This window comes from Gadus chalcogrammus, chromosome 2, assembly GCF_026213295.1.
Source record: "Gadus chalcogrammus isolate NIFS_2021 chromosome 2, NIFS_Gcha_1.0, whole genome shotgun sequence".
NCBI lineage: Eukaryota > Metazoa > Chordata > Actinopteri > Gadiformes > Gadidae > Gadus > Gadus chalcogrammus.
This window is the reverse complement of record NC_079413.1, coordinates 23,249,907-23,264,010: the sequence shown is the minus strand read 5'-3', so window position 1 is coordinate 23,264,010 and position 14,104 is coordinate 23,249,907. Positions and strand designations below refer to the sequence as shown.

General features: G+C 43.6%; 1 protein-coding gene across 2 annotated transcripts; it reads left to right on the top strand.

Moving 5' to 3' along the window:
• The first annotated feature begins 954 nt into the window (after positions 1-954).
• prmt1 (protein arginine methyltransferase 1) lies at positions 955-5,469 on the top strand. Of its 2 annotated transcripts, none has more exons than XM_056605210.1 (10): positions 955-1,119; positions 1,890-2,006; positions 2,120-2,275; positions 2,446-2,509; positions 2,596-2,738; positions 3,081-3,168; positions 3,443-3,558; positions 3,715-3,865; positions 3,965-4,086; positions 4,439-5,469. In XM_056605210.1, the coding sequence occupies exons 1-10, from the start codon at positions 1,093-1,095 to the stop codon at positions 4,520-4,522; spliced, it is 1,068 nt and encodes a 355-aa protein (XP_056461185.1). In that variant the 5' UTR covers positions 955-1,092; the 3' UTR covers positions 4,523-5,469. The 2 variants fall into 2 exon arrangements, with proteins under 2 accessions (XP_056461185.1, XP_056461194.1); XM_056605219.1 differs by having other exon boundaries at positions 1,023-1,119; positions 1,899-2,006.
• The last annotated feature ends 8,635 nt before the right edge of the window (positions 5,470-14,104 follow it).

The following is a 14,104-nucleotide window of genomic DNA, read 5'->3' as shown; positions in this document are numbered from 1 at the left end:
TCCCCTATTTCTAAAACTTCTTCGATGGGAAAAGTGGGCTTATTGTTTTTGTTCAATACACTAGTCTGTTACTTTAAGACTAGGTACATGGATTATTAATATATGCCTATATATCTAAAAACAGCAGTGGGTCATCGCATTTACACACTTTTATATACTGTGAATTATACTGCCACTGTGCCACTTTATAATTTAGACTGTTTATATATATATATATGATATGAACTTTATTCGTCAGCTGGTGCTGAAATTTGTCTTGCGACCCAGCAGCCGTTGCATGTTTAAACAGAAAACATGAATTACACCCATTGACATGACACATTGCTATTGATACTGTTTGTCCTGTTTGTTTTGTTTGTCCTTACTTTAGCATTTACTTTAGCATTTCTTTAAGTTTTCCTGAGCATTACTTTAGCACTACTTTGTATTTTTATTGGATTGTATTATATCATGTATTCTACTTTCATTGCTGCTGTGCTGTAATACAATAATTTTCCCTCCGGGGATTAATAAAGTGTTATCGTATCTTATCTTGACTCATTGAAGTAGGGAACAATTTAGCTTTCTTTAAAAACGCTACAACCTCAAAAGAAAAAAACGCAGCGACATATTTTCTAGACGAAATAGAGGAGAGTTGTCTTGAGATTTTATCATTTTTAAATATCATCGGTCAACAAAGAGGCAAACATCTTCACAAAAAAAATATTGATACTACCATGCCCATCAAATTATGATACAGAGTTACCTTTGCATAGTAAATATTGCACTTCAACTATTTACATTACATTGAAAAAAGTTGGGATTTTTAATTACAATTTAATTATACTGTGAAAGCCATACGACCACTTAAAAATGAATTTGTTCATATTTACAATAGACTGTAAAAATAAATTGGCACACAATGAACTGGAATGTGTGTCTTATAACAGTGATTTGTTTATGACCAATGAGGAACGTTTAGTCAAATATATGGGTGGGGCGTCATGAAATCCAATCCAATCGCAAATAGGAATTCGCGCTAGTGGGTGGGGCTTGTGTAGGGCGCCTTTCAACAGTCCGCACGCTGGTCTCAGCCTTGCACACAGGACCGAAATGGCGGAGACGACTGACAGAATGGAGGTAAGCAAAGAATCATTGAATAAATGTAGCAGAGAAAGCGCGAAAGAGTTATTATGTATGTTTGTTGTCTTAATATACACATATTGGTCAGTCCCTCCAATATAGTTGTAATCTGTAATATATGTGTGGTCATTCGTCACTTCTTTGTACGCACTTTCAATTGAAGCATCCATTTTACTTCCATCTCGAGCGATGCTCCATTCCGATGTCGTGATCCAGTTGCCATCATGTATGTTCGAATGAAAAACATTGATCCTTATTATATCTAAAGATTTTTTTTTATGTAGTTTCTTAAAAAATAGAAACTACTATAAGTGCTGCGACACCGGCATGGAGCTCCGATTGTCTCTGCTGTGCTTCTTGGACCGCATGGGGGCTAATTTGCTAGCTAGTAGCCTCTCTGGCTTTGAATGCTGCCTCATGCTCATGCTAAGATTTCGAACCTGTGATGATGGAGGCTAACCACCGGGTATGAAGTAGGCCATAACCGCACAACTTTTATTTATGCGCTTCATTCACATGATTCCGTTCAATTATATGAAAGCCGTGGACGGGCATGGCGCGATCAACCATGTGCGCCTATCTAGGTATGCGACGGGCATTCGTTTAATAATTAAATGGGCTTCGCTAGGCCATTGACTGCCTTACCCCTGACACTGTTAACTGTTTCGGTGGTACCATCATTTATCTACCGCCCAGCCTTGATTCAACGGCGTTACATTCTTGATGAAATTGGGCCATGGTCGTGACTTTGTCTCTCTTCTGGTGAGGTTTCTCAGGGGGAGGCGGAGGGCTCGGCAGAGAAGCCGGCAGTTAAGCCGGCAGCTGAAGATATGACTTCAAAGGATTACTACTTCGATTCCTATGCCCACTTTGGTATCCACGAGGTTAGTGAACGTGAACAAATAACCTTTTAAGTTTCATTCACATTTCAGCTCTAAAGTTATTACATGTTTTCCATCTTTTTGTTCATCGACTTTTTTTCTAAACAATTGATTAGGAAATGCTGAAGGACGAGGTGCGCACTCTCACCTACCGTAACTCAATGTTCCACAACAAGCACCTCTTCAAGGACAAGGTGGTGCTGGATGTGGGCAGTGGTACTGGCATCCTTTGTATGTTTGCTGCCAAGGCTGGAGCCAAGCAAGTCATTGGGGTAGGTGATTTGAATTTGAAAAAAGGAGAAGAAGTTCCCAGAAGTTTCTGTTTTATTTAAATGCCCCGAAGCCCAACTACAGTAGTCCTTTTGTTCTGTCCTTAGCCTATGATGCTCTTGCCACAAGTTTATGTCGACTGCCTACTTAGTTCTTCATTTGTCACATATAGATTGAGTGCAGTAGCATTTCTGACTATGCCACGAAGATCGTCAAGGCTAACAAGCTAGATCACAGTGAGTATACAAACACATATTCAAATCAGGTTTCCCATGAACTGTTCGTGTTATAATGCCTAATTGATCTTCAAAATGTCTTTCAGTCGTGACGATCATCAAAGGGAAGGTGGAGGAGGTTGAACTTCCCGTAGAGAAGGTCGACATCATCATCTCAGAGTGGATGGGCTACTGCCTCTTCTATGAGTCTATGCTGAACACCGTCATCTATGCCAGGGACAAGTGGCTGGTATGTGAATGTCTTGAGCTGTAGCGCAGCATGCTTGTGGTTTAATTTCTCAAATCGCTTCATCTAAACCTAGTGTATTCTTTGCATGCATTTGTGTATTCAGAAAATATGGGATTTGGTTGATTTGACTATTGGTACTAAGCTATTAGATTTGCCTGCCAGGTGGTGTACACAAGTGGCCATTGTCGGGGCTAGATCAATGACGCTTGCACCAACCCTGTCAGCTTTATTGGTCCTTTCACTCGTGGGTGAACCCCGCCTAGAGCATCTTCTCCCACAACGAAAAGTCTCCTGCTTAATTCTGCTGATCGTTATCTAATGTTGCTCTTTTAACCCTGGCAGACACCAGACGGCATGATCTTCCCCGACCGGGCAACTCTCTACGTCACCGCCATCGAAGACAGGCAGTATAAGGACTACAAAATCCACTGTGAGTGGCCTGCACAACCAATGCTTGTTTGGCTGATTTGGATACGTCGCGCTGTGGAAGTGGATTAAGATAAACTAGATCAGATATGAAAAACAAAGGACATTGCCCAGACTTGCTGTATAATTTGACAGCTTTTTGTATAGGGGATAATCCTTCTAGTTATGGGAAACAGAGTTTGCCTAGCTGAATTGTTATAGTTGTACCAGTTGTGCATAACCAAAGCTGATGTGCGAGTCTTTTATTTATTTTTTTGTACAAATGTCTTCATGCACAGGGTGGGAGAACGTGTACGGGTTCGATATGTCGTGCATCAAAGAGGTGGCCATCAAGGAGCCGCTGGTGGACGTGGTGGACCCCAAACAGCTTGTCAGCAGTGCCTGCCTCATCAAGGTGGGTGTTGTCTCTGAGGTGGACCACAACCAGGTCGACGCATGTAGCTGTCTCTGACCATTAAGTCAACCCTTCCCCCATATCAGTGTAATACACTAGCTACCATGAATATGTTCTGGGCTGGTTTGTCTAATTTGTCTACGTTGAATCCTACAGGAGGTGGACATCTACACGGTGAAGATAGACGACCTGTCTTTCGCCTCGCCGTTCTGTCTGCAGGTGAAGAGGAACGACTACGTCCACGCCCTGGTCACCTACTTCAACATTGAGTTCACTCGCTGCCACAAGAGGACTGGCTTCTCCACTAGTGAGTTTTTCTTCAACTCCCTTCTTTGTCTTCAGTCTTCCCTTTTGTGCTTTTTGACTTGACTCAACAACTTCCCTTTAAATTTTTCCCCGTCGTCAGGTCCAGAGTCTCCCTACACTCACTGGAAGCAGACGGTCTTCTATCTTGATGACTACCTGACCGTTAAGACTGGCGAGGAGATCTTTGGCACAATCAACATGAAACCAAACAGCAAGAACAATGTAAGGCCACAGATTTTGTTTATGCCTGTTAAAGACTGAACTTGACCTACGGTAGTCTCAGTGACATGATCTTCTTACATTTGAAGTAATGTGGACATGCCATCTACTCTGTTCACTCAGAGTACTACTACTCTGTTGACTCTACTCTGATTTATGGTTATTGCCATTTAGGGCCACTACTAAGCGTAAGGTGTCTGCTTGGACTTTGTTATATAATGGTAGTCAAAATACTATTATATAATACGTTTTTGTAAAAAATTGAATTGTTGCATTTTTTCATTAGTGCAAAACGTTACAGACATTGGTCTGACATTCCACTGAAGTTAATCTCATGTTTTGCTTTGTCCAACAGAGGGATCTGGACTTCAACGTAGAGATCGACTTCAAGGGACAGCTGTGTGAGGTGTCCAAGACTTCAGAGTACAGAATGCGCTAGTGCCCCCCCAGCCCCCCCTGTTTGTCTACTTGTGTGTTTTGAGGATGAGGAATAGGCAGAGCGGTCAGTGTGTTGGTGTCGGGGATAAGTGTTGGTCTCCCAAGTTATTTTTTTCATTTTTCAAAGACAAGCTTTTGTGTCGCAGTTCTCGTCAAAGTGATGTGACTTTTTAAGGTAGTTCGCTTTTGTGAAGGAGTCAAGGTGCATCGCCCTCGGCGGTTCATTGTGCAATAGTCCTTAAAGTCGGTCCGGCGTTTGCCGCCATACTTGGTGTCTTTAGAGGTTTTCAATTGGTTTCTAGCTTGCACACTTTTCCCATACAGAACAGCACACTCTGACCGTGGCAGACTTGCCTGTACATAGCATAACTGTTGAGTCACTTTCGCTCACCTCGTCAGTCCATTGATCCGACGCATCACCTATAATCGAACTGTACCTGCCCTCCTCAGTTTTTATTGTATGTCTAGCGCCTCCTGTGGCTGTCTGAAGTAAGGACAATAAGATTGCCTTCTGTGGGGTGTGGGAAATCAGCCACAGGTGTATTTTTGGAATTCTTTATGTGCAGTTAAGGGGGCACCCCACCCGGACCGTCAGACTACTTTGTGTTTGTTTTTTTTCCCTCCATTTGAATGAATTAGATACAGCAAAGGACATTCTTTAGGTGATAAAAAAAACAAATTGGAGTTTCGTCTGGTGCCTGGGGAATTTATAGGTCACATCCTCGAGGAAGTTGGTTGTTGCTAGCAGATGTTCATGGTTGTCAATGACTGTCCACCTTAGATCCCATATCTTGCTTCCTCAGACTCAATCTAAACGTTTCCTTAAAACACCTTTTTACCATTGTGGAGTCTTTGAACATGAGTCCGTTTCCAAACAGCAGAGCACTTTGATTGTGTCAAGCGATGGCTTGGGTAATGTTGTTTACCTGTACATGACAAAGGTTTGTAGGACCAGACTGTAATACGGTTGTTGTTTTTTTGGCTGCTTTTATAATAAAACTTAAATGAAACTGGGTTTGAGTCTTTCGTAACATGTGCCGAAAAAGCATTGACAATTTGAAAATGTTTTATTTTATGCATGTGTTCCAATATACTGGTTCGGACATGCCTTCAAACTTCAACGGTATTCTTGGATTATCAGACATTTGTGTATCCAGAGATAACAATAAGATCCCAAATCTATTGTAAATTCCTGTTCGGTTAAGAATGAAGTGTTAATCAATTTTTGGCCAATTATAATCACAAAGCAACTCCCTATGTCAAACGGTATATGCAAGTTTACATTAGATGTCTGTTACGGCCCTTAATGCACTCAGATATGGTAGGGAGGTAACGGCCATAAGGCATTGAAATTATGCTCTTCTAATGGGAACCGTTTAGTTTGCATCTGCTGTATAGAATACAGGAACCGAAATGAACGACTGCTTTCGCTAGTGAAGGCCAAAATAATAGCTAGTTGTACTTGAACAGTCTGCTGAACTACCTATAGGCAACCGCAGGGAAAAGACTAGCTAATCAAACGGTTGGCTTGGCTTGCCTAGGCTCTCTTCAAAAGTTCAATAACCAGAGCGCTCAGACCAGCCTGAAGCTAGCAAGAGGGCGAAGTGACGGAACAGACTAGTGCTGCGGTCATACTTGTACTCAGTTTGGCCTAATTAGTGATCATGTACCAGTTATGAAATGTTGTGGGACACCTTTTGCCGCTTTGCTGGGCGTAACAAATATTTAACTACATTAATATTTATAAAAGAAAATGGCCGTAAGTTCGTCCCCAAGCATTGTGCAGGCCACGCTGTTTTGTGGATGTAGATGCTACCTACCAATTAACCAAGGCAACACAGTGAGGTCAGCACTTGATGCCAGTCTCTAATACTTGGAGCACCAGGTACAAGTGTACCTGGTGCAATCGCCAAGTTTCCCAAGCAATACAGGGGCTGAAAAATGCCCAGGGGGCTGTCTTTGCAAATGGTGCTCAATTTATTGAATGGAAAAAGAAATTGTGAAAGTATTTTCGTCCCGCCAGCGGATGGAGTAGAAAAGGGATGCAGGATGTGTCATTGGTGGCATTTCATGAACATCTCTTTCCCACTTCAATAACAGGAGCCTTAATGTGTTTAAAACATATTTGGTATCTTCAAAGAAACATACTTGTTATCCATGCATTGGACGACGGTGTTTAAGAGTTCATCAATGCAAAGGTATATTGTAATTGGTCTCGACTTATCCTTGTACACTTGATAAAAATGGATACAATTAAACTGACACTAACAGCAGCAAGTCAAAAGTTTCGCAGGAGATGGTGCTGTCCTTGAGCTTTCATTTAATGTTTCATTAAACCTACTCAAACAAGGGAAGGGACGGATGTACTGTCAAATGCAACCTTTGTCCTGTTCCCACCTCCCTCCCTGCAGGATCTGGGTCTCACACTGTTCCTAAGCAGTCGATCAGGAAGCATTTTGGGGGTGGGATAAGCATTAAATGGCACCACATATATATATGGCTTTCCTTTCCGTCATGTCTTTCCTTATACCGTTAAATAATTGAAAACTGGCTCAACCTTTTAGCAGGACGGGGCTAGTTGTTGGTATAACCTGCCAGAGCCCGCTTATAAAGTATGGAACATTGTGACTTGGCTCTCGGCTATTTGGCACAAAGTACTTGGAAGCTTCACCTGGATTTTAATAATTTTCTTCAAAAGCCAACCTAGTTTATCCATGTCACCAGAATCTATTGAAGTCAATAGATTTGTCACAGAGCGGCGCTGCGAGGCTAGTTGAGGATCTATAGTAGTGTCAGATCTTTAGCAAATAAATTATGAGTTATGGCCTAATCCAAATATGCAAATAGGCTAACATTATTCAAGCAACCGCAAATACGCTTCGGAAGGTGGGAGGAACTGGAAAGTTCCCATGCACACAGGACATCTCCCTTAACGTGTGTACAATGTTTGGCGTGGTGATTTCAAGCCATCTTGCATGTGTAACGCACATTTGCAAGGTCAGGTATGCACAGTATTTGACATGGCCCTGTTTCAAACAAGTGTTATAGAATGCTGCTTTTCTGCACCACTTTTGTAATTAGTGTTCACATGTAACTGGAAAGGTTGTCTTGTTTTCATTATTGACAGAAGAACATTTGGCCATGATCAAGATGCTCTCTACTCCGTTCTGAAGCAGAATCCTTGGGGGTTGTTGTGTCACTGTTAAGAGTCGCTAGTGCTTAGCTGCTGCAGGCCTGACTCCGATGTGGGAGACTGACAGCAGTCTTGAGGGGATGCCTTGGCCTCAGGCCTGCATTAACCTGCCATTGGGCCCTGGGGCTGAGAGGTTTCGTAGGCCCCATGAGAGGGGATCTTACTTATTTTACGACATTTAGCCGCTGTCGAGGGGCGCGTTGGACGACTGTGGCTGTGGTGTCAAGGGGCCACTGGGCCCAGCTACCACTAGTGGCCCTCTTCTTTCTTGGCTCATGATAGGCCTCTGATCTTTCAAAGCCCCAAACAAAAAATCACATTGCCTTGGGCCTTGGCTCATGATAGGCCCCCTGATCGTCGTAGGCCCTGGGGCTTCAGCCCAGGTAAGCCCGTGCATTAAGGCGGCCTTGCTTGGCTTCCACAATTATTTTAAAGGACACATATAATTGCGTTTTCACAACAAGTAAACATAGTATTTTAGTTCCAGAAAACATGCTTTTGAAGCTCTTTTGAAAATCTCCCCTACCTCATTCCCCTCTGTTTCAGTCCCTTCAGAATGTGCTGTTTCTGGTGTCTGTAGCTTTAATGCAAATGAGCTGCTGCCCATTGACCAATGAGCTGAACCACAGCATGGAGAAGGGATTGTTGCCGTTTGCGGATTTCTGGAGCTCTATATCTATATAATATGATACATAATAATACGATTAAATATGGGTATTTATATAATATTATATCTAATATAACGGCCAAAAGCTATGTGCGCCTCGGATGATATTATGTATCATAAATACTGCGTCTGACGTCTCTGGCACTTTCCCAACAAGTAGACTCGTAGTGACATGGAGGAGAAAGGGATTGTACTCCGGGAGCTGAGCTGCCTCACTGCCGCCGAGCTACCCGCCGGCACCGGCTGCCGGAGCTGCCTCGCTGGGCAGCTCCGGCGGGTGTCCTCTGGGAGCTGAAAAGTCTTGCGGGGGTAGCTTGGTGGCAGTCCGGCAGCTCAGCTCCGGGAGTACAATCCCTTTCTCCTCCACGTCTCCTCCGCCGGACTGCCCCCGAAGCTTGGGCGGCAGTCAGTCCCTCAGCTCAGGCGGGTGGAGCTCGGCGACAGTCCGGCAGAGAAAGGGATTGTACTCCCGGAGGTCACCTGCCGCCGAGTTCCCCCCGCCGGAGCTGCTCGTCCGCTGGTCCACAAAATCAGCTATGCTCTGATGGAGGGGACGGGGGGAAGTGGAGGTAATATTAAAACTGTGCCGCCTTTCCTACGTAGGAGGGGGCGCGAAAACGACTCGCCGGTTTGGTTAAACTGTAGGCGGTGGTACTTTCAGAAATGCATATCTCACTCATAAGATCATGTACGGACATTTTTCAAAGTTTGAATGCGTGTGGGAGCACCAGAGAACCAAAAAATAAATAAAAATCCCAGGAAACGTGTTGTTTTCATAATATGTCCCCTTCAACAGTTATGCGTTCACTTTGACCTTTTTATTTGGAGCCGCTGCTGGACAGGCTGCTGCTTAGTCCGAAAGATGGAGGAGGATGACTGCTCACTGTTAGCTGTTTCTTCCTTCCGTCCCTTTGAATCAACTTTGGCGTTTGTGTTTAGTGTCCTGTTTTCAGAGGGTTCTCCACTTTCAGGTCCTCTTTTTTGGATTGCGACAGCTTCACTAGATAATGACTCCTCACTTCCAAACCCTGACTCAAGGATTCGCAATGAATCTGTAAAGCTGTCTTCTCATTTCCAGGACTTTCTTTGAACCAACTCGTGCTGCCTCTTTATCCCTCTTTCATCTGTGGCTGCTCAGCCCCCTACAATGCAACCTGACCGTTTTTTGATCGTCGTCATGCTCAGCGGTGACCAATCTAAAGTAGTCAGGTCTGGAGGAATTGGGAATGGTAGATCAAGTAGCTTGGCTAAATGGACCGGTTCACAACTTCTTCTGCCAACCTGTGCACTTGGTCCAGATCCTGCTTACTTCAGTGGTTATGCAAAATGGTTGCATCACAAACACAAAGAGGTGGGACCTGGGGGAAGCATGCTGAAACACAGGGCCACACAAGGCCGAATCATCAGGTCTGGGTTCGGGGGCGGTCACTCGGGTTGCACTACACTAGGCCATATGGCCGTGGCCGTTGGCCGTTTCACACGTAACCGGGATCACATCTGCCAGTGTGAGTGTGGCCAGTCTGGCCAGGCCAGGCCAATTTGGCCACTTGGGAGAGGTGTGCTGCTACGGTACGGGCCGCTACGGTACAGATGCTAATGAGCCGACACGCGCACACGCACGGCTACGCAACCTGAGCTGGATGACGTATAGTCCATGCGACGACCACGGACATAATAAAGACGACGAGCCTTCTTTCCCATTAAACGGTAAACATATATCCAAATAAGCAACAGACTAGGCAAAGTGCGAACTGTGTTCTCTGTGTTGTTGTCCATTGTTGGTAGAACTCTGACAGGCGGCAGACTTTATTATGGTCCATGCAGCGGATTCTTGGTGATGACGTATTACTTACGACGTGATGACGTATGTACAAGAGCCTACCTTGGCCAGGCCACAGTTGCGACGGCCAGATGGCCTAGTGTGAGTGCAGGCCAGAGAACAATGGGGCCATTTGAGCACGGTTAGGTGTGAAAACGGCCAACGGCCACGGCCAGATGGCCTAGTGTGAGGGCACCCTCAGTCCCTGGGTGTCCACCACCGTAAATCTCCTGTCAAACAGTTTCTGTGTTTTGTTGGAGGAGTCCGTAATCCCTGTCTGAGGACATGGACATAGAATCAGGATTTTCTGCTTACTGGATGCTAGAAAATAACCACGGTTTAAAGGAAGGTTCACTCCTGATATTCACTATTATTTAAGATTTGTTTTTTAAGAAATGCTTTCAGAGGGACACAATTTGTTTGCTGCAATATGCTTGTTTTTTTATTTATCTCAAAGAGGTAAGTATTTCAGTACTTCCTCTCAACTTCACCAACGGGGCTTTGAATTATTTATATGCAATTCAGAAGTGTGCTGCAATGGTCACCCTGGCCCTGTTCTAACCACGATCTAAACGGCCTGGATCAGCTCACTGTGTGCAGCTATACCATTGTGCATCACGTGTTTATTCTCGTGAGAGAATAAACGATATTTTCGTTTGGCCAAGAATATCAGTCTGTCTCTAGCTGGGGAGCAATGGATTTCAAAATATGCTGCATACACGTTGCACATTGAATCAATAATCAGTGGCCAGGTTAAACCAGCCGTCTGCACACACACTCGGGAGATCTCCTGGATGAACCTTTGCAATAAACCGGGATTGTAACACAACTAACCTGCAGCCTTGGTTTAGAGGAGCCCAACATGTCTTACCTAGATGGAGTGGGGCAGACACGTAGGTGGCTTGTACTAACAGATTGTGCTGCACTTATGTTGTTTAAAGACATCCAGTTAATGAGAGTGATGCTCTTGATCTTTTCGATACTGCCGAACACTGTTGCAAGTTAAGCAAAAATTCATTTGAATCTAAGGATAGCATCAGTGCAGTTTTCTGTTGATCTTTTAACAAAGTTTTTCAGTCTATTTTGACAAAAAATAGTTTTGAGAGCTCTGTGGAATGCTGCCTTTTCCTTGGGCGCTGACATTGTTTCTTTTGAGCAGACTGTGGTGCTTCTTGTTCTTCATGAACTCACACTCCCCAGGGAATGGGATGGTCTCACGAGGAAAGAACCAAGTCTAAATTAATCATTCTATGTTAGTGGGTAAAGCACCATCCACATTGCTGAAAATACTGCTTAACACAGCCATAAAAGTAATCTTCCCACATCTAGTGTTCGCTTGTAGTGGTACTTGCTGGATCTGTGAACGTCTTAGATTAATCGTATTCATTTTTTTTTTCTTGGATTTTAGTCCGCAGTGTTGGTTGTTAAGACAGCGGCTGGAAGGAAAGGCCCGCTGTATTACTCCCTCACACGCCGCTGGGTGAAGACGCCACAGAGTCAGAGAGAGCTTTGATTGGTCAGAGAAATGATTGAGTGGCTGGAAGTGGAACTTGGCACTGTTACCCCCATTGTGTGCATGTTGCTGTCTTGTCCCTTGTCCCTCTGTCATCCTGTGCAAGTTCCAGTCCATTCTCCAGTGTCATCGTTGTCCCGCCTCTACCAATCTGCTCCTCCGGCTCCACCAATCAGCTCATCCGCCTCATTATATTCCAGCAATGGGAGGCCTGCCACAACCATTTATAGACAGCTTGCTAGTCTCCCTTGCTTGATTGCTCCCTTTGGTGTGCTAACGATAACCATGCTCATGCATTTACTAAGAGCTTCAATGGGTTGGTTCGATTATTTGTCGTTATATATATATATTATATAAAATATTGTCCATTGGTTTCCCTCCCCCCTACTTGTGTCTAGTGAACAGTGTGTGGTGTGTTCCTATAAGCCTGATCCTTTGTCATTTCTTTGTTGCCACCTTGTGGTCTTGGGATAGGTAAGGAATGTACACCTCTGGCCTCCATAGACTTACAACACGTAGAACTGTTTTCTGTTTGGATATATAGGTGAGTGTTGTTACCAACTGTGATTTTGGGTTTGTATCATTCACAACAAGAGCCAAAGGCAGGCTATTATTTCCAAGGGAAAAGTGGATATCAGGAATATAATTATCAGGCATTTGAAATTAGATTAGATACAGCTTTATTATTATTCCCCCGTAGGTGAAATTTGTTGGTTGCAACAGCCCAGCAGCAGTGGAAAAACACAGGATAAAAATACAATAATGCTGACAGTGACAATGCTGCATTAAGTTGAAATGTGATATTTTGAGTCAAGTAGATATAATTGAGGCGATCCATGGGATTTTGACTTTACTGTATCGAATGTGCATTTAAATAAAAAAAGAATACAAAGGTATGAAATGCAGCATGTTTGGCTCAAGCTTACAAACAATGACCTAGCATGACAACAACATCATTGTGCATGACAAATTATAGATGGAAAAGGATGTTTGATTTTAAAAGATTAGCCATGTGTTACTTGACAAAAATCTTGTTGATAAAACTCCAATGCTAAAATGATGATTAAACAATACCCGTGTCTATTTTTTATTGACCGGGGTGAACTCAAGAGTACTAATGTAGCTCTGCCTGGGCTGAGGGCATGCACGGTCCCTCAGCCAATGACATACTTCCTATCAGGGTAAGAACCCTGTCACCACACTGCATTGAGATGAGAGTGGAACGTTCACAAACTGGTGGGTGGAGACCTGGGATAATACTCCTGTTTTCTCTAACTGACAGTCTGTTTGGCGTTACAGTGATACAATGGCATAGACTCTGTTAAAGATCATATAAGCAAGGGGATGTAAACATCATTGAAAAGGGTCCCTGGGCGAACAAATCTAGCCTTGGATATAAGCACTAACCACATTTTAAACAAAACCCTAAACCTTAACAAATGAATACTGTCAACCCACATGCTCGATATGGAGCCATAGGGACCTGTCTAATGAAAATGTATAAATGTATCATAACATCATCCATCTTTTGCCAAAGTACGCTCCAATGACTGTGCGGTTGTTTGGATGCCCCTGAAGGGGACTTATCCCTCAGTGACCAGTTTACCGATAATAACCCTGACCTTAACTATCACCTAAACCAAGTTCCTTGAGTGTGTGACACATCGCCCAGCTAGCCAACTAGTTTACAGCTTCCTTGACTTCAACGTCAGTCAGACCACGGAGCTGTGTCTGGGAGGTAGGACAGGAGCAGGCAGCATAGGGCATTTCTTCGAGCCAGTTGTCATGAAGTGGCAGGAAGTGGAACAGATCACTAACTTTGAATACCTGGCAGCGGCTCTGTCTCAAGAAACTGAGGAGCTTGCCAGCGAAGACACCACGACCAGGGTCTGTTTACAGGTCCCACTGAGTGTGTTCTCATCGCTAACACCTTCTCCTGGTATTGGAGCAAGATCACTAGAGACAAACAATTACTACCTATGCAAGATCCATCATCAAAAAATCCACCCAGGTCTGTAGCACCATGTCCTACTCCTACACTCAGTATTCCATCTGTTGCTGCTGCTGCTGCTGTAATTAAATTAATTAATGTATCATAGGTCATCTTCACTGTCTGTACAAGATCTGTCTATATGATATTGTGTACTGTCTGTTTTCAATTGTGGACTGTCTGTCTGTTTTTTTTTTTAACGTATTTACTGGGTTACCATTACCAGATTGCCGAAGCCAAATTTCCTTTATGCAAATTGAATGGACAATTGTTTTTCTTATATTATCTTGTAGTTATGCTTTAAAAAACGCTTCCTCCTTTTTCAGTTTTTTCATTATTGGTTTTATACTTGCTTTTTCATTGTAATACTTTTTCTAATTACATTCATTGAATGTGTCTTT

Bases quoted from the DNA above. Each gene is read 5' to 3' on its own strand.
- prmt1 (XM_056605210.1), top strand. From the start codon at position 1,093: ATGGCGGAGACGACTGACAGAATGGAG. The intron at 2,276-2,445 runs GTAGGTGATTTG...TGTCACATATAG, and splicing joins GAGCCAAGCAAGTCATTGGG to ATTGAGTGCAGTAGCATTTC. The intron at 2,739-3,080 runs GTATGTGAATGT...TAACCCTGGCAG, and splicing joins ATGCCAGGGACAAGTGGCTG to ACACCAGACGGCATGATCTT.